The sequence below is a fragment of the Hesperophylax consimilis genome, chromosome 16 (assembly GCF_061612785.1).
Source record: "Hesperophylax consimilis isolate HC1 chromosome 16, BYU_Hcon_1.0, whole genome shotgun sequence".
Lineage (NCBI taxonomy): Eukaryota > Metazoa > Arthropoda > Insecta > Trichoptera > Limnephilidae > Hesperophylax > Hesperophylax consimilis.
This window is the reverse complement of record NC_142851.1, coordinates 29,582,422-29,600,959: the sequence shown is the minus strand read 5'-3', so window position 1 is coordinate 29,600,959 and position 18,538 is coordinate 29,582,422. Positions and strand designations below refer to the sequence as shown.

The 18,538-nt window shown below is 47.3% G+C and overlaps 1 protein-coding gene across 1 annotated transcript; it reads right to left on the bottom strand.

Moving 5' to 3' along the window:
• Nucleotides 1-805: 805 nt before the first annotated feature.
• Nucleotides 806-18,046, bottom strand: LOC149417018 (zinc carboxypeptidase-like). The gene is made up of 7 exons (XM_089641365.1): nt 18,035-18,046; nt 17,062-17,339; nt 16,332-16,713; nt 16,110-16,197; nt 14,647-14,849; nt 13,726-13,813; nt 806-1,016 (listed from the first exon to the last, which is right to left on the bottom strand). The coding sequence occupies exons 1-7, from the start codon at nt 18,044-18,046 to the stop codon at nt 814-816; spliced, it is 1,254 nt and encodes a 417-aa protein (XP_089497491.1). The 3' UTR covers nt 806-813.
• Between the last annotated feature and the right edge of the window lie 492 nt (nt 18,047-18,538).

Here is an 18,538-nt window from a genome sequence, read left to right as displayed (position 1 = left end):
TTTGGAACATTAATTTCATGAAGCAGGCAATCACCTAGTGTGGTGTGGTCACCAGAGTGATACCAAAATTAGGCATCTCTGTGAATAAACAATATACTTCACTTCACGTTTGTGTTAATCTCGCGACCTTCTACGGGTATCTGCTACTATACGGGGGAGGTCGTCAGTACCTCATTGTCCCCTGAAATTTCCCAGAAGTTCGTGAGTGGTCACGTACGCCTTGCGCAGGTCGCGATAAGGTTGATGTTGCCTCGTACCTTCAACAAATGTCTTGAAATAGAGATTTTTTAAGAATATGTATTCAGCAGATCCAATTTTTTATGCTTCTTGGTAAAGTATTTAAGTAAATAAAATCGCTATATTATACAATAACTATCAACTGAAAAAATGGTGTCAGTTGGAATTCCGACGCAAAATTATCGCAAACCTAATTTTCAAGGTTTAAAATAAAACTTGGTTTTGATTTAGACCAGTTATATAATAAACATAATATGATTTAAGATTATTCCGTCCAAAAGTATTATCGTGATTAAAAGGTTAAAATTTCCGTTTAGGTAGTTGTTAATTTAAGAAAAGAGATCACACAATATTGGAGTTTATCCTACCATTAAAAATCGAGATTAGAGAAGCCAGGAAGAAACAGAGATGCTATCTTACACCAAGGAATATTCTGAATAAGGAACAGCACTACATAATATTCCATATTAAAAATGTTAATTGTTGTATAATAATATTTATTTACAATTTGAACAGCAAGCTGTCGTCAACTATACAAAACATAGAAACCATAAGAATTCAGCTGCTTTGTTACAATTAAACCAAAGTAACGATTCCCCTCCTGTCCGCCTCCTGGAACATGGCGATAATGGAGTCGACGATCTCCAGATTGTTGGGTAGGATCAGCCAAGGAGGCAGGACGAAGCCATAATCTCCGTCATCCCGGAGTTCGTATACGTAGGTCAGCGGGGTTTGGAACTCCTGCTTGACCCAGTCGACGCTGCTACCGCTGGCCATGTCTGGAAATATAAAAAAAAATCATCAGAAATCCATCATTCTAATCCAATTCTCAAAAAAACCAGTTTCTCATAAACATATATTTAATATTCCATAACTCTAACTCCAAACTCAATCACCGATATTTTTTCGGATTCACTGCCCACATAAAAAGAGCATCATGTCAATGATATAAGCTGTTTAATACGCATACACTTCTCACATCTACAAACACACTTAAGAGTGGGTTATAGGACAGAATGGTGATTTGCTGGAAAACGGCTCTCTAAAACGGCTTAATACTACCTTTCGTATGTCATTCTCAGACTTCATATTCTTTGTTACCAATTAATGGACTATTATTTTTCAGTCTGCCTATTTTTTGTAGTTGTTGTAGGCATTCGACCATAAAAAATAAAAAAAACATTGATACACCATACAACCCACTTTTAAAACTTGGATCTATGATTATCGCATTAATAACGGCTTTACACAATTGTGACGGACGTACTGCTCCGGGCTCGGCCGCGGTCACCCACGATTAGGATAATAAGATAAATATAGAATTGTGGAATAAAATTGAATGAATCCTAACTGTCCTAAAGAAATAAAATTGTATAAAATGTATGTAATAATGTAAAGATGTAAATGTATGAAGCAATGTAAAATGAAAATGTTATCAATAAATGAAACGTCGGAGCTTGGATAGAGGTATACGGGCAGAGAAGTATTGTTAGAGCTGGTACAATCATGAGATCATTTAATTCGGGCACGATTATTAGAGTCGTGCTTATACGAGAGGGAACGTTCGGCCCCGGCCCGAAGCAAGGGGCCGTGCGCCGTCGTGGCGTGCGAGGTGCTTCGCCGTCAGAACGTTCCCCAAGCGCGATTCTGAAGATCGTGTCTGAACAAAGAGAGGCCGTGGTCGCGTTCGACCACGAGCCCAAAATTACCGGCCGAGAGGCGGTAGCCAACCCGGCGGCGAGCCGCGGGCGCGCCACAAACACGGGCTTCGATTCCAGGAATCAAAGAGAAAGCGGGCCCGTGTGAGCGTCGCTCAGCCAGCGAAGGCCGCCGGGGTCCTATAAAACGGGCAACAGTCCCTTGAAAAATTAGATATCCAGCAACCTCCACCAGCTCTACACTTCTCTCTGCTCTGCCTTCTACCTCGCTCCGACTTCTGACTCTACTCGCCTTCTCTTCTTCTTCTGACCCTCGCCTCACCCCGGACCTCTCTGCCCCTACGAAAGACCCGGACTCTACAGCAAGGACGAGTACTAGCATCGGACCAGCTACAACGGCTACAGAGACGCCCCGTTCTACCCCTCCACGCCACTGAAGGAAGGCATCATACGCCTCCACGGATTGGGATCACCGCCCTGTTTACAGTCTTGTGTGTCGCACATTACGTCTGGCACATAAGTGGTCCTTCGCCGCCGGATCTCTCCGTGGAAGATGTCACCTTCACTGCGCTCTGGGAAGAACAGCGCTGACGGGGACTCATCGCAAGGAAGCGATGATCCCACACCAACCGGGGCGGCCGCAGCCGCGCCCCCCGGACTCCGGCCTACCGCCCCCCTGGCCCCCTCTGACCCCCAAGCGGAACTTCTGGCTGGCCCCTCCGACGCGTCACCACCACAGACGCCCCCTGCCATGGCCGACGCCTCGTCGAGAAGCGAAGCTTCGAGCGAGGACACGCTCCGGCAGGTGCAGCTCGAGCTACGAGCTGAGAGGCGGCGCAACCAGAAGCTGCAGGAGGACAGCGCCCGACAGATTGCCGAATTGATCGCCACGCTGAAGGGCCTCCCGCGGACCGCTTCCCCTGCAGCCTGGCAACCGGAGACGCACGCCCCAGCTCCACGGGCGGAGTACCCGATGACGGCGGCGCCATCTAGCGGCTTCGGGCGAGATCCGGACTACGCAGCGGAGACGCGCGCCCCAGCTCCACGGGCGGAGTACCGGACGACGGCGGCGCCATCTAGCGGCTTCGGGCGAGACCCGGACCACGCAGCGGAGACGCGCGCCACAGCTCCACGGGCAGAGTACCCACCGACGGCGGCGCCATCTAGCGGCCTCGGGCGGAACCTGGGCTACTCAGCGGAGACACACACCGCTGCGCCGCGTCCTGGCTACTCAGCGGAGGCGCACACCACTGCGCCGCGCCCTGGCTACTCAGCGGAGACGCACACCGCTGCGCCGCGTCCTGGCTACTCAGCGGAGGCGCACACCACTGCGCCGCGTCCTGGCTACTCAGCGGAGGCGCACACCACTGCGCCGCGCCCTGGCTACTCAGCGGAGACACACACCGCTGCGCCGCGCCCTGGCTACTCAGCGGAGACACACACCGCCGCGCCGCGTCCTGGCTACTCAGCGGAGACACACACCACTGCGCCGCGTCCTGGCTACTCAGCGGAGACGCACACCACTGCGCCGCGTCCTGGCTACTCAGCGGAGACGCACACCACTGCGCCGCGTCCTGGCTACTCAGCGGAGACGCACACCACTGCGCCGCAGCTGGGTTACGGACCGACGCCCCCGGGCGCGCCTCGGACCTACGCAGCGGAGGCGCAAACCACTGGCCATGCAGTGAGGGCTCAAACCGGGACGGACAACCAGGCGACGCATCCACTCACGGACGGCGCTTCCCCAGGCGTCGCGACGCTGCGAGGTGGACCGGAGCCGCAGTATGGCTATCCCGGTGTGACGGACTCGCCACCGCAGCCCCACATGGACGGATACGGGGCGTTCAACCGCGCAGACGAGGCAGCAAGGCAGACGCGGGACTGGGTGAACCAGGGGAGTGTCCCTCTCGCCCAGGTGACGGCCATGTTTGCCGACGCCCTCCGGCAGTCCCAGGCCGGCGGTACACCCCGCTCCCACCCCGAGGATGAGCGGATGGCGTCGCTCATCGCCCGGCAGTCCAGCGCCAAGGACCTGCCGCCTTACGCGGGCGACGCCATAGAGTGGCAGGCCTGGAAGGCACAGTTCCTGCAGTCGACGGCTACCTGCGGGATGACGGCGGCCGAGAATTTGATGCGGCTGCAGCGTGCCTTGAAGGGAAAGGCGCGCGAAGCCGTCAGCCCTCTCCTCCTGGACCCGGCGCAGGTGCCGGAAATCATGGACGTCCTGGAGCACCGATTTGGGGGCGCGCACTCCATCGCCACTGTCATGTTTGACAAAATAAGGCGGCTCACTCGGCTGCCGGAGGATGCATCTACCGAAGCTCTGGTAGAGTTTTCCGGAGCGGTACAGAACGTGGTCGCCTCACTGGGAAATCTGAGGAGCGACTACCTCTCCAACCCCGCCCTACTCAGCGAGATCGCGTCGAAGATGCCTCTCGCCCTCCGCCTCTCATGGTTGGACAGGGTGGCCGACCAGGCCCAGGCCGCCACCGTGGTGCAGCTCGCCGGGTTCCTGAAGCGGCTGACCAACGCGGTGCCGCGGTCGGGCCTCACCGATAGCGGCCGAGCAGCGCGTCCGAGCATGGCCGAGCATCCGCGGGCCGCCCGCCCGCACCGCGACAACGTTTTCGTTACCGACGAGCGGCCGGAACCCCGCAGTGAAGTGAAGTGCACACTGTGCAAAGACGCTACGCACAAGTTATTCCGGTGCCCCAAGTTCGCGAGTGAAACAGTGGGTGCGCGATGGGAGTTGGTGAAAGGGGCCCGGATATGTTTTAAGTGCTTGGACGGTGTGCACCAAACTAAAACGTGTAAATACCGTGTCAACTGCGGGGTGGGAACGTGCCGGGTTCCCCACCATCGCCTACTGCACGACGCCGCTTACGCTCGCGGCCCCGAGGCGCAGACAGTGACAAACACCTGGGACCAATCGGGAAAGGTGCTGCTTAAAGTGTTACCTGTGACATTGTGCGGCCCCGGGGGCCAAGTGACCGTGCACGCGCTGCTCGACGAGGGCTCGACGGTGACCCTCGTTGACGCCGAAGTGGCAGACATTGTTGGGGCCGCGGGGCCGATCCGCGGCCTGCGCATCCACGGCGCCAACGGCATGTGTTCGTCGGATGCCAAGTCGCAGCGGGTCAAGTTGTCAGTGCGCGGTGACGGCTGTGAATACGCGATGGTGGCTCACACAGTGTCCGACCTAGACCTCCCGCGACAAACAGTGGCCGGCCGCCGGCAAGTGAAACCACGGCTATTAATCGGCCAGGACAATGTTCATTTGATCGTGTCACGGGAGGTCCAAGAAGAGGATGGCGGCCGCATGACGTCACGGACGGCGCTCGGCTGGATTCAACATGGGGGCACCCGGCGGGACGTGGATAGCGGTACCACGCTAAACGTGATCGGCGAGACGGCTGAAATGGGCGAAATCAGCGAGCTCATACGAAGGCACTTTTCCGTTGACTCGCTGGGCGTGACCGCAGTGAGCCGGGTGTCCGCCGACATACGCCGCGCCGAGCGCATAATGGAACAAACAACGCGCCCGCTGGACTCGGGTCGGTGGGAGACCGGGCTGCTGTGGAGAGAGGACGACGTGTGGCTGCCCGACAACCGGCAGTGCGCCGTAAACCGCCTCAACGCCCTCGAGAAGCGCTTGAAAAGCGACCCCGCACTGGCGGCAGCGTACGCGGCCAAAATTTCGCACCTGATAGAGCGCGGGTACGCAGTAAAGGTACCCGACGCCGAGGCTAGCGTACCGTCACGGCGGAGGTGGTACCTGCCCCACTTCGCGGTCACCAACCCGAACAGCCCCGGGAAATTGCGAGTTGTTTTTGACGCCGCCAGCCGCTGCCGGGGAACCTCTTTGAACGACCGGCTGTTAACCGGGCCCGACCTGCTGTCATCCCTGTTGGGCAACCTGTTGAGGTTCCGGGAGGGCAAGATCGCCATAGCCGCCGACATAGAGGAGATGTTCCTCCGCATCAAAATAAAAGCGGAGGACCAAATAGCGCAATACTTCTTATGGCGAGCCGGTCCACTAGAGGCAGCGACCACATACAAGCTGTCCTCAATGATGTTTGGGGCCACTTGCTCTCCCAGCAGCGCGCAATATGTCCGCAACAGGGTGGCCGACCAAGGCGCCGCAGAATTCCCCGCCGCCGCCGCAGCAGTGCGTTCTAAATTCTACATGGACGACTACCTGGACGCCGCCGATTCCGTGAGCGAGGCTGCGGCGCTGGTACAAGGCGTCAGCACCCTCCTATCCCGGGGAGGCTTCCACCTGGCAAGCTGGGCCTCCAACGCACCCGCTGCAATCCAAAGCGTGCCGGCAGAGAAGAGGGCCAAGGCGGCCATAGCCATCAGCAGCGGCGCCTGTGAAACCGAGAAGGTGCTCGGCCTGTCGTGGGATCCCGTCAACGATACATTCATGTATGAGTTCAAGGAGACGGAGAAGGCCGAGCTCATCCGGCACCCAACCAAGAGGCAGCTGCTGAGCACGGTCATGAGGGTGTTTGACCCCGTGGGCTTCGTGGCCTGCCTCACGGTGCGGTCAAAAATTCTCCTGCAGGATGTCTGGAGGTCCAGCGTCGGCTGGGATGAGCGCATCCACGAGGCGCACGCAGCAAGGTGGGCCGAGTGGATCAAAATGCTCCAAGGCCTGAGCATCCGCATACCGCGGCGTTGCCTGCTGAGCAAGGCCCACTCCTTCGCTCTACACCTCTTCTGCGATGCGTCTGAGGCAGCCTGCTGTACCGTGGCCTATCTAGTGGAGACTACGGGAGAGGGAAGCAGCACCGCCACATTTTTGTCCAGCAAGTGCAAGGTGGCACCGCTGAAACCGCTCTCCATTCCCCGCCTCGAGCTGCAGGCTGCGCTCATGGCTGCCCGCCTGGCTGACACTCTTCGAAGGGAATGCCAGGCTCCTATCACCTCCACCTCGTACTGGACTGACTCCACCACGGTGCTGTGCTGGCTCCGTACGGACCCCCGCAGCTACTCCACCTTTGTGGCAAACAGGTTGGGGGAGATTGACGAGCTGTGCGACATCGCCAGCTGGCGCTGGGTCCCTACCAAGCTGAACCCAGCCGACATCGGAACCCGGGACCTGGAGGAACCGGACCTCACCCAGAGTGGAAGGTGGTTCACCGGCCCTTCCTTCCTGACAGCGCCGAGTAACCAATGGCCCCAGGAACGGCAGAGCCAACAGCCGGGTGACGAGAATTTGGAAAGGCGGCCAAATTTCGTGGGCCTTACTCTCGCCGTGGAGGATGGGCTGCCCTCCATCCTGCGGTTCTCGTCCTGGAACCGATTGATCCGGGCCACAGCATGGATGCTGCGGTTCATTCGGCGATGCCGCCAGGGACCCGCTAGGCCAGCCGAGGGCCCCCTAGTCCTGCAGGAGCTCCGGGCCGCAGAATGGCGGTGGATAAGGCACTCCCAGGGAGCAACCTTTGGAGCAGAGCTACGCCAGCTCCACTCGGGGCAGGCCGTGCCCAGCAGCAGTCGCCTCGTCTCCCTCGCACCCCACATCCACAACGGGGTGCTCAGAATGGGCTCGAGAGTCAAGGGAGTGAAGGGAGTACCCGAGTCACCCATAATCCTGGACGGTGGTGACAGCTACACCCGGCTGCTTGTGCAACAATACCACACCCGAGCCGATCATGCGAGTGTGGAGACGACGATGGCCGAACTGCGCACCAGCTTCCACATCTTAAAGCTGCGCTCAGTTCTCCGCCGCATAAAACACATGTGCCCCGCTTGTAAAATGCGGCGGGGCAAGCCGTCTCCCCCCATGATGGCACCCCTACCAGCATCCCGGCTTGCACGGCATGTGCGGCCCTTCACCAACTGTGGGATGGACTACTTTGGGCCCCTAGAGGTAACCATCGGGCGCCGGAAGGAAAAGCGATACGTCGCCCTCTTCACGTGCCTGTCGACGAGGGCGGTGCATCTGGAGTTGGCCACCGCACTAAGTGCCGACTCTGCCATAATGGCAATTCAAAGAATGTCGGCAAGGCGAGGCCAGCCGGCGACCCTGATGTCCGACAACGGAACCAACTTCCACGGCGCGGACAAGGAACTGAGGGACGCCGTGGAAGACATCTGTCGGGACCCAAGGGTCCAAAACTATGCGACCACCCAAGGGATGGAGTGGAGCTTCATCCCGCCCCGCAGTCCCCACATGGGGGGAGCTTGGGAGCGGCTCGTACGCTCTGTTAAGCGGGCGCTCTCAGCTACGCTCAAAGCGAGAGCGCCAAGAGAGGAGACCCTCCTAACGGCGCTGGCTGAAGCGGAGTACACCGTTAACTCCCGACCGCTCACCCACCTATCGGTCGACCCCAGAGACGAGGAACCGCTGACGCCCAATCACTTCCTCATGGGCTCAACGGGGAGGCGGCCCCACCTGGCCATGTACGGGGCGGCCGAGGAAGAGGTCTGCCTCAGGAAGCAGTGGAGGATCGGCCAACAGCTCGCGGACATGTTTTGGAGGCGTTGGGTCCGCGAGTATCTGCCTACTCTCGCCGCCAGGAAGCAGTGGCAGCAGCCAGTGCAGCCCCTACAAAAGGACGACCTGGTGCTGATTGCGGACCCGGCGCTGCCCCGCAACAGCTGGCCACGGGGACGGATCCTCGAGGCCACTCCAGCCCCGGACGGACAGGTCAGGACCGTGAAGGTCAAAACCAGCACGGGGACCTATGTCAGACCGGCAGTTAAGATCGCGGTCCTCCTGCCGGCCTGTGATCCCGCCTCCAAGGACACATACAAAGGACCTGTCCAGACGCCGCCCCGACGAACTCGCCACCTCAGGGGGACTGGACGCCGGGGACCACGCCGCACCAAGTCGCAGCACGCCTCCCGCTAAAATGGGTGTAGCCGAGCTCCACGGGGGGAGTGTGACGGACGTACTGCTCCGGGCTCGGCCGCGGTCACCCACGATTAGGATAATAAGATAAATATAGAATTGTGGAATAAAATTGAATGAATCCTAACTGTCCTAAAGAAATAAAATTGTATAAAATGTATGTAATAATGTAAAGATGTAAATGTATGAAGCAATGTAAAATGAAAATGTTATCAATAAATGAAACGTCGGAGCTTGGATAGAGGTATACGGGCAGAGAAGTATTGTTAGAGCTGGTACAATCATGAGATCATTTAATTCGGGCACGATTATTAGAGTCGTGCTTATACGAGAGGGAACGTTCGGCCCCGGCCCGAAGCAAGGGGCCGTGCGCCGTCGTGGCGTGCGAGGTGCTTCGCCGTCAGAACGTTCCCCAAGCGCGATTCTGAAGATCGTGTCTGAACAAAGAGAGGCCGTGGTCGCGTTCGACCACGAGCCCAAAATTACCGGCCGAGAGGCGGTAGCCAACCCGGCGGCGAGCCGCGGGCGCGCCACAAACACGGGCTTCGATTCCAGGAATCAAAGAGAAAGCGGGCCCGTGTGAGCGTCGCTCAGCCAGCGAAGGCCGCCGGGGTCCTATAAAACGGGCAACAGTCCCTTGAAAAATTAGATATCCAGCAACCTCCACCAGCTCTACACTTCTCTCTGCTCTGCCTTCTACCTCGCTCCGACTTCTGACTCTACTCGCCTTCTCTTCTTCTTCTGACCCTCGCCTCACCCCGGACCTCTCTGCCCCTACGAAAGACCCGGACTCTACAGCAAGGACGAGTACTAGCATCGGACCAGCTACAACGGCTACAGAGACGCCCCGTTCTACCCCTCCACGCCACTGAAGGAAGGCATCATACGCCTCCACGGATTGGGATCACCGCCCTGTTTACAGTCTTGTGTGTCGCACATTACGTCTGGCACAACAATATTTTTAATTTAAAATATGTATATAATACACACATCTGTAGAAGTACGGCCTCTTATTATCGTTATGCTATCTGTGGATATTAACAATTAAATAAATACTTCATCTTGCACCAAATTTTCAACACATTTCACAGTTTTTTACTTATTCCGGGATTGAAGCCCCCGGTGATGGCGGTGAAACTATAGGCTCCCTGTTTTACGGCGTATATATTTCGAAAATGCCATCAAAATGTTTCATTAATGGGTCTAAAAGTAGAATACCGACTCACTTAAAGAATTGCAATAATCTAAGGAAGCTACAGAAACAGTAAGTACTCACAAATTCTCTTTTTTCATGTAAATTTGACGTATTGTATTTTTTCAAGTGTCATATTTTTTAAAAGGCGTAAAATACAACATTTAATATGCGTTCCTTTTCCTAACGGTTAGCACTAACGTCATATTGTTTACTGGCGGCATCTTTATGCAAGTGTGTGTGAGAGAATTCATTGTCTTTACGCGCTCTGACTAAGTGGGAGAGTGAACGTTTTATCATAGGGCACGTTTGGTAATTAAACCAAAAATTACCAAAAATTAACTCACGCCAGATCATTTGTTGGTTTGGTAAAATCGGACATTTTAAGCGAAAACAAGGAAAGTTTTTCACTGTTCCTACCTTACATGGAAAGGGGTTTAACGCCATTAAACACGTTTAACACGTTGAACGCCATTGTGGAAATGAAGAAACATTACCATTTTAAATTTGAAAAAAAAATACTCAGATTGCATCGGCGACCATCAAAACGTATTCCTTTTTTTTTACCAAAATTTTCCATGAAAATCAAGAAAATTAACTGCGGTCACCGGTGACCGTCATGGCACTATGGGAGAAAAATGACGACTTTCGTTATGAGGAATTACAAGTTTATTACAAGTTTATTACCGTTTTTTATTTTTATCTTTAGATTAAACAGATAAAAAAATCTTTTTTAAGGAAATTAACAATACCATCGCTTTTCTGCGTATAAACACGTAACCATTCACACGTTGTCAAATCAAAGATATTCTATCTATGTGTTGTGTTGTAAAGTTCCAAACAATAATATTATTTTTCTCTTTGTAGATTAATATTATGATTTATCCATGGCAGCCGGAAAAAATACTCCAAACAAGGTATGCTTCAAGTAACGAATAAATGAAAAAAGATTATTGTTTAGTTGTACTAAATAACACAGAATAATTTAACAAATATATAAATAAAAAAATAAAATTTCTTTTATTTGTCGAGGTCAATTTATTAATGATGTTATTAATATGTATAGATATTCTATCAAATATAAAATTAAGAAATTTACCAAATAAATCCACCTTCGATTTTCTCGAAAACGAAAGCTCAAATAAAAAAAGTCATAACCCAAAATTGACAATAAATGAAAGGTTATTCACAAGTTATCCCTTTATAGGACAACTTTTTTTTAAAACGATACGCCCTTAATGGTTTTATTTATGTATTCTATATTCATTTTGATGAACAGAAAAAAACTTTTTTTTGCTTAGCTTTTTTGAAATTTTCGATTTTCCAGCGGGTTTTTTTCTGACCGGTGTCCATTTAAAAAAAATGATATAAAATTATTGTTTTCATTACAAAACGACAGGTTGGTAAGGAAAAATGTACTTTTATTTATTTGCGTTACAGGGGAATAACTGCTTTGATAATTTTATAGAGGAACTGACCAGGACGCGATTTTCGTAAATTTACTCAACATGTGCGAACTTCGGGCGGTTGGTTCGATTCAAGACCTCTGTGCATTACCTCAGAATGATTACAACCCAAGGGCTTATAACTTGTAAACATAAAGAAATATAAACCTTAATGTTGCAGGTCTCAAAACTATCCGTTTTTAGCTTATGACCTATAAAGGGTTTTACCGTTTCTACCACGAGTTTCCGAACACCGTGTAAAACAAACTATATGTATCGGAAATGTTCCTCAACACTAATGACAACAGCAGGTGAATGATGAAACATTTATAAAAAATGTCAAATTAAATGCTTTACCAAAATAGTAGGTTCTGCAAATAAGTCATACCTTTTTACTAAGTTGTTTGTCTTACTTAATATTTCACATTCATATTATACGTTCATTGCTTTGCGACAAACGCACATGTGACGTTATATTTTAACAAGTTCATTAATGTACAACTACCGCCCTCTAGTGACAAAAAAATGAAGACATTTTGACAGTTTGCGAAATTTCGCTATCATATAACAAGCGCTTAAACATATATCCACACTTATACACTGCACAGCACGCGAGGAATTCTGTAATTAAACACCACAAATAAAAAAATTGCAATATGTAATTTTATTAGTAGTTGCTAAAAATGTACGGTTTTGTTTCTGTAAGAGTGGTATATAAATAAATATCCACGTTCTTACCTCATTTAAACAACTCGCAGAGAATATACCAACATACAAAACCGAAACGGACAAAAAACTTCAAGAAAAGATTGCTCACGCTACCGAGACTTTTAATAGAAACCTACAGGTATCCAGGCATCATTTTTAACCATTGGTGTTTCGCAAATGTGTTTTAATATAAAATCATAGCTGAAATTAGATGTTGTTTGTTGATGCAGTAGTCATAACCAATAAATTGATAAGCTACACGGCAGAATGGTAAGAACGTTGACCCTGGGCAAAAGCCCGAAGACGTGTACATAAACTTTGTCAAAGCTTTGCCTATGGCATTAAAAATTTAAAAGTCAAATCTGAGTTAAAAATTTCCCTAATTCCTACTCCTTTGTCTTTGATTTTTTCTAAACATAGTCTCATAATAGTGTGACTTGTCAATTTATCAGAGAGCCTGACTGGCTTTGGAAGTTTTTACGCATCACACATTCTTTGACTTCAATTCAATTTGTTTATTAATTTCAAAAACATTACAAAATTGTTAATTTCAATGCGTTTTTAAAATATTTTTATAATAAGAATTCTATGATTAATATTTACAGTGTGTATATCAACTATACCAGTGATAATAGAGCTTGCCTTTTAAAGGAAGCTTCATTGATGCAAAACATGTCGATATCCGAATTGATTCTGTTCAACAGCAAGATTGCTCTCCCCACAGGCATGACCATTGGCAAGTTAGTTCTGCAGGCCGGGAGATAAAATAGTCTATGTTGTCGGTGACGTAGATAACCATCGGGAACATAGAAATGAATGCTCTTCATGATGACCGAGTTTTCAAACCATCCACGAATCAGACTAAAGAAATGTGTAGCAATGCGCACATCTCTCTTGACCCGTAGATAGTTCATTCCCAGCATACCGAAAAGAAAGTCAGTGGGATAGAGCCACGGGTAGTAGCCATACTCCCTCATGTAGAGAAATCTCAAGAATTTCTTCTGAACTCTCTCCAACATGAGAGAATACTTTACCTTGTGTGGACTCCAAATCACCAACCCACTTTCAAGTCTACTCCTTACTAAGGAATTAAATAAAACTATAAGCACCCGGTTATCTCTAAAATTCCTTACAGTGCGTAGAACAAAGCCCAGAATTCTAAGTGAAGTGCTACATGCCGCATCAATATGAGCATGAAATGTCAGTCTACTATCAAACATGATTCCAAGATCCTTCATTGTCGAGACACGTTTTAAGCTTCGGGTGTCCATTGTATACCGGTAATACCAGGTATGACCCTAGTGAATGACAAAATTAAACATTAAGAAACATTAAACTCAATACGATTTATTTTACTCCATTCAACAATTCTATTAATTGATAATTAAAGTATTATTATAAACTAGCGCAGACCCGTGTAAAATCAAGAGATTTTTCGAGTTGTCAACAAATCAGTTCTTATTTTGAAAATGTCAATTAAAATAATTTTCTGCCAAAAATATTTCACACCACCATTTCCAATTTTGCAAATTACCTAAATTTGAGTTCATTTAACCAGATTACACGCAGGACTAACTAGTGCACGTACAGACAACTGATATTAGTTTGTTTGATAATACTTACAGATAGTTTCAGCGACGTTTCCGCATGGGGAGTACTTAGTACCGTACCTGTTGGCGAGAGCGTCGAGGGCTACTTGACCGATAGCGACCTATCCAATCAAAACAAAGTGATTTATGAAATAATATGATACCAGAGCTTTAACAACAAAGAAAATTATATTTATCAACTATTATCAATCTGTAAAAAAAAACATAGTGTTTAAATTTAAATGTGTCATGTTTTGGATTACTGAACTGTCTTACACCTGAAGGATTAATATGTACTCTAATATTTCCTCCTAATACCTAAGCCAAAGTTTCGGATAGTCTTCACCATCAGGGCAGATGAATAGTTACTGCAAAGCTGTCTGTTGAAATTAAGTAAAGATCCAAACCAGAGGTTGAACCTGAGTTTGGTTATTGTTCAGATGGTTTGGGCTTTTTGGGACAGATGGCAGGTTATCATTTTTCTCCCTCCAACAGACTGAAATTAATAAAACGCATTGTAACGCCATTGTCGATCTGTCCTGCATTTAACTTCTTTGAAAGAAACATCTCAATTCGTTGGGGGAAATTTCTTATTGGGAATACATTGTTGTACGGTGTCAATAAACTTTTATACTTGTTCCAAAAAAGTAAAGTATCTCATTTAAGTTATCCATTCTATCCTCAAGTTAACCAAAAACAATTAAACAATGGATAGCTGTACATACGATAGCAAAGATATATATATAAGGCCAACAGTGCAGTGAGGCAAAAACATTGGCTTTTAGGATATTGGGGTGAATACCGGCTTCTTGGAAGCTGACATGGCCATTCCCGCACATGAGCTTGATTTAACAAAAAAGGTAGACAAAATGCTACATCGTTTGCTTGTTCCATATTAGGAATTCAATTGATCAAAAACAGAAAAGAGGATTGAGATTCGGGAAAATAAACTCACAGCTTCATCGTAGTTGTCAAGGTGGGCCGTGGTGTGTCCATAAGGCACCATCAGCAACTGGGAGTAAGCGTGGAAGGAGATATAGCTGACCAGCTCAGAGGCGACGGTCTTGATGTACTCAGAGAGGGAGGCGGTCTCCAGCTCGGAGAAGGGCTTTGGGCCAGCGTACGTGTCAGACAAGCAAAAACTGCTGGCTCCTTGTTCTGAGAAGGGAGAAATAATTAATAGGGATTCATTGTGGAATATATTGCCGGACAAAAGTTCTTGAAATCCGATTATATTTTGCCACTTGTTTATTTCATGGTTTATCCAGTTCAAATTGGAGGTACCATCAATTTGGAAATATTTGATTGAAAAAAAATATCAGACCTTTCTGTTAAGTGCGGAGGGAAATAAATAAAATAGTTTTGTAAAAACATTATCTATTGCTTTCAGTTTTGAATTTATTGGTATCAATTTTGTCGTTATATGATTCCATTGCGGTACAAACGGCATTACGACATAAACGATTGTGCGACGTTGACTTGCATTTCACAAATGCTGACATTACCCATGTTATGTCGAAAAAAATGTTATTCAGAAAAGAGTGAATCGGAAAATTGTCAAAACTAACTTTGAAGAAAAGTGTCTCCTGGAATGTGAACGACTCAAGGTTTTGAAGTAGATACTTTACAAGTGTCTGCCGATGCCATATCTGTTTTTTTTAATAAATGTTATTTTACGCTCATTCTATCCAATCCTAATCCTACCAAGGTAAAGGTCTTATCAGCACTTTTCACAATAATAATCAGATGGTACAAAAATAAATATCGAGACATAACACGAGTTTTTTTTTAATCAGCCGAAGTAATATTTTAATAATAAATTCTAGAATATATATTATGTTGGTGGCTCTTGACATTTCAGTACAAGACACTTTTCTGAACGCATTAATCAACAACTCTGAGTCAAAACGTGATCAAACGACTGAAATTGAAGAAGACTCTAGTATTTTTTTTAACATCAACCCCACACAGGAAGCCATTAAGTAAGTATTTTTTATCAGGGCCTATGTCATCTTTGGGGATGCTGTGTGGAGGGTCTTTACAAGGAAACGTAGGAAATTAAGTTCTGAGAAGGAAACAGGTATGAGGGGTGGGTAGGAATCTGGGGGTCAGTAAGTCCAGGAGTGGCGTCTGAATCCATCCCACCCACTGTGATGCAAGGTGATGAGTCCGACTGAAAACGTCAAAAAGTGTATCCCTCAACCAGCCGATGCCCCCTCTCACTCAGTTGGTGGGCAAATCACCATGAACTCGGGAACCCCTGCTAAGTCACCAAATGGTATAGGTGTTGGTTATCCAATAAATGGTAACCGAGGTGGCGGTACCCATACTTGCTTCCCAAATTGGACAAGTATTTAGTTGAAAGTAAAAGTATTAGGTACATAATATTAGATTCATTTAAAAAAAACCTATAATTACCCATCCAGTGAGCGTCCCAGTTCCTGTTTCCGTCTACTCCCTCACAGATGGAGGAGTAGTTAGTCCTTGTCTTCCTCCAAAGCCTGTTCTATTTAAACAAACACAAAATATGATTTCATAGACTGTTTAAGACATTAAAAACAATTTTCAGTAAATATTATTTTGACCTCACTCTAAGATGCGCTGCTTTTATGATTATGGTTAGTAATAATTACGACTTACGATGTTGTGAGTGTATTCATAACCATCAGGGTTAGTTGAAGGGAATATGTGCCAGTTAAAACTGTCAGCAATCTGTTTGAAGGCAGGGTCAGTGCTGGTTAATATCTCGTTTGCCAAGTAGGTAACGGTGGCTGGTGAAATCCATTCCCTAGCGTGGATTCCTCCTTCTAGGATCACTGCCTTCTTGCCGGCTCCATTGCTGATCTTCAGACCCTTGATCTGACGACGCTCGTAGGTGGAGCCACCGATGACCACTGAAGCCTTGGGATTGGCAGCTGCGAGCTCATCCAACCAGGTGTAGATGTCCGCGATTCGGTAGTACTTGTCCCACGTCATACCAGCGCGGGCATCATATCTTCCGACGTGCTCGGGCTTGATTTTGCTACAAAATACAGAATACTCAGTTCAATGGTATAAGTACTTACTTTTGTAAAAAAAAAATGAAGATTCTAACAGAGAACAAACAAATATGAACACGGAAAATAAGAGCCAGGTAATATATGGATATAACGCTCCAGTGAATATATGAAGAACTCGGTGGTGCAAGATGAAGAGATAGTAAGCTAAATTAAGCATCTACTTGAATTGGGTATAATTGGGCTTTAAATATGAATTGAAAAAAAGGCGAATGCGTCGAAATAGTTATGAAGGTTCATTCTCCGTATCTAGCCTGGAGAGGTGGCTTATTGATTAAAGTCCCTAAAATTATTCAAGAAAACTTCCAACTTACTCCTGAACGTCATTGATGAAGACCTTTGGCTCCATGCCGCTTTCCTGCATGGCCATAATAAACTTCTGCTGGTCTTTTGGCTTCACCATGACGTCAACTGGTGTGTCGATCTTCCTGGCCTCTGACCAGAAGTCCAGCTCGTTGCTGTCCTCGAGGCTGCGCAAGTAATACTTTTGCTCTTCGGTCTTAGGGTACATCCTGTAAACCTTGTAGCCCTCGTATGTCTTGCTGGCAGCGAGGCACACGGCGCTCAGCACCAATAATAATACAAGTCTCTCCTGTAATATAAATTAGACCGTTTTCAGTGTCGAAATTGAGACACTTTCTACACCTTAGTCAAAAAAAGGTATCAGAAAGTAATGACTCAATATGGAATTTATTATAATATGATCAAAAATCAATGTGTTCTTTGACTAAACAAAGCAGGAAACTTCTTACAGGACTTTTCAGTAGGATCTCCCTGAGAGAGTTTTAAGGCCATTAACAGGACACTGCTTACACACGAGACTTGTAAAAAGCGAACTTGATTGGAATGAAGGTCTAATTCCTATAAAGCCACGTTGTGGAAGCGTGAGATATCGGCAAGTCTATTTGTTACGAAATAATAATAGGAACCATGGTATATGGCAAAATGGGCTAATTATCTTAAGGTTTTTCAAAAATTATGTACACCGTCTACATTTCAATAAATAATGAAGTGCCATAATAAAAGAAAAAGAAACGGGTTAATCTGGGTTGTTGACATATTGAACTGCCGTTTTGAGGATTTAAGTAGACAGCGAAAGATTAATCTATGTTGAAAAACATAGAAAAAACATTGGAGAAGAAAGAACTAAACAACTTATATTTCAAAAAATAGCGCTAACTAACGGTAAACGCACATATATCACCCTGGCATAAGGTCAGTATCGCCTCAGCTCGAGCCGTTCAAAATTCTCAGTATGAAACTTCATAGTACAACGCAGTAACGTACACTAATCAGCATCGTAACGGCATCGCCTAGCCGAGTTTTGAGGAAACCACAATAAATTCAAACAGTCCATACTGTCCAAATAAAATTAATCGTCAGCAGGAATAACGGAGACAGTTTTGAAAAAATCTATTTTACCACAGAAGCACTTTTTAGAATATTTTTCGAATTCAAAACATCTTGTAACAAATGTAAGTATGTTAAGCTCGGCACTTACCATGACTGAGTCGTAAATCTCTTTGAACAAAAAAAATATTATATGGACTAGGCACACGGAGGACGTTATCAGACAAAAGAATTTCTAAATACAATCTTGAATGCCGAAAAAATTACATTATATCAATATCCTAATCGGTAAAAATTAATTGCCAAAGCGAAAATCGATTAAAAGAAAATTTATCGGTTTCACGTGAAGGATTGCGATAAAATTAGTAGGTAACATTTTATGAAGTAATCGAACACAATTTTTTCGTGCATCAAGTAGAAATTACTTTATGAAACTTTTGA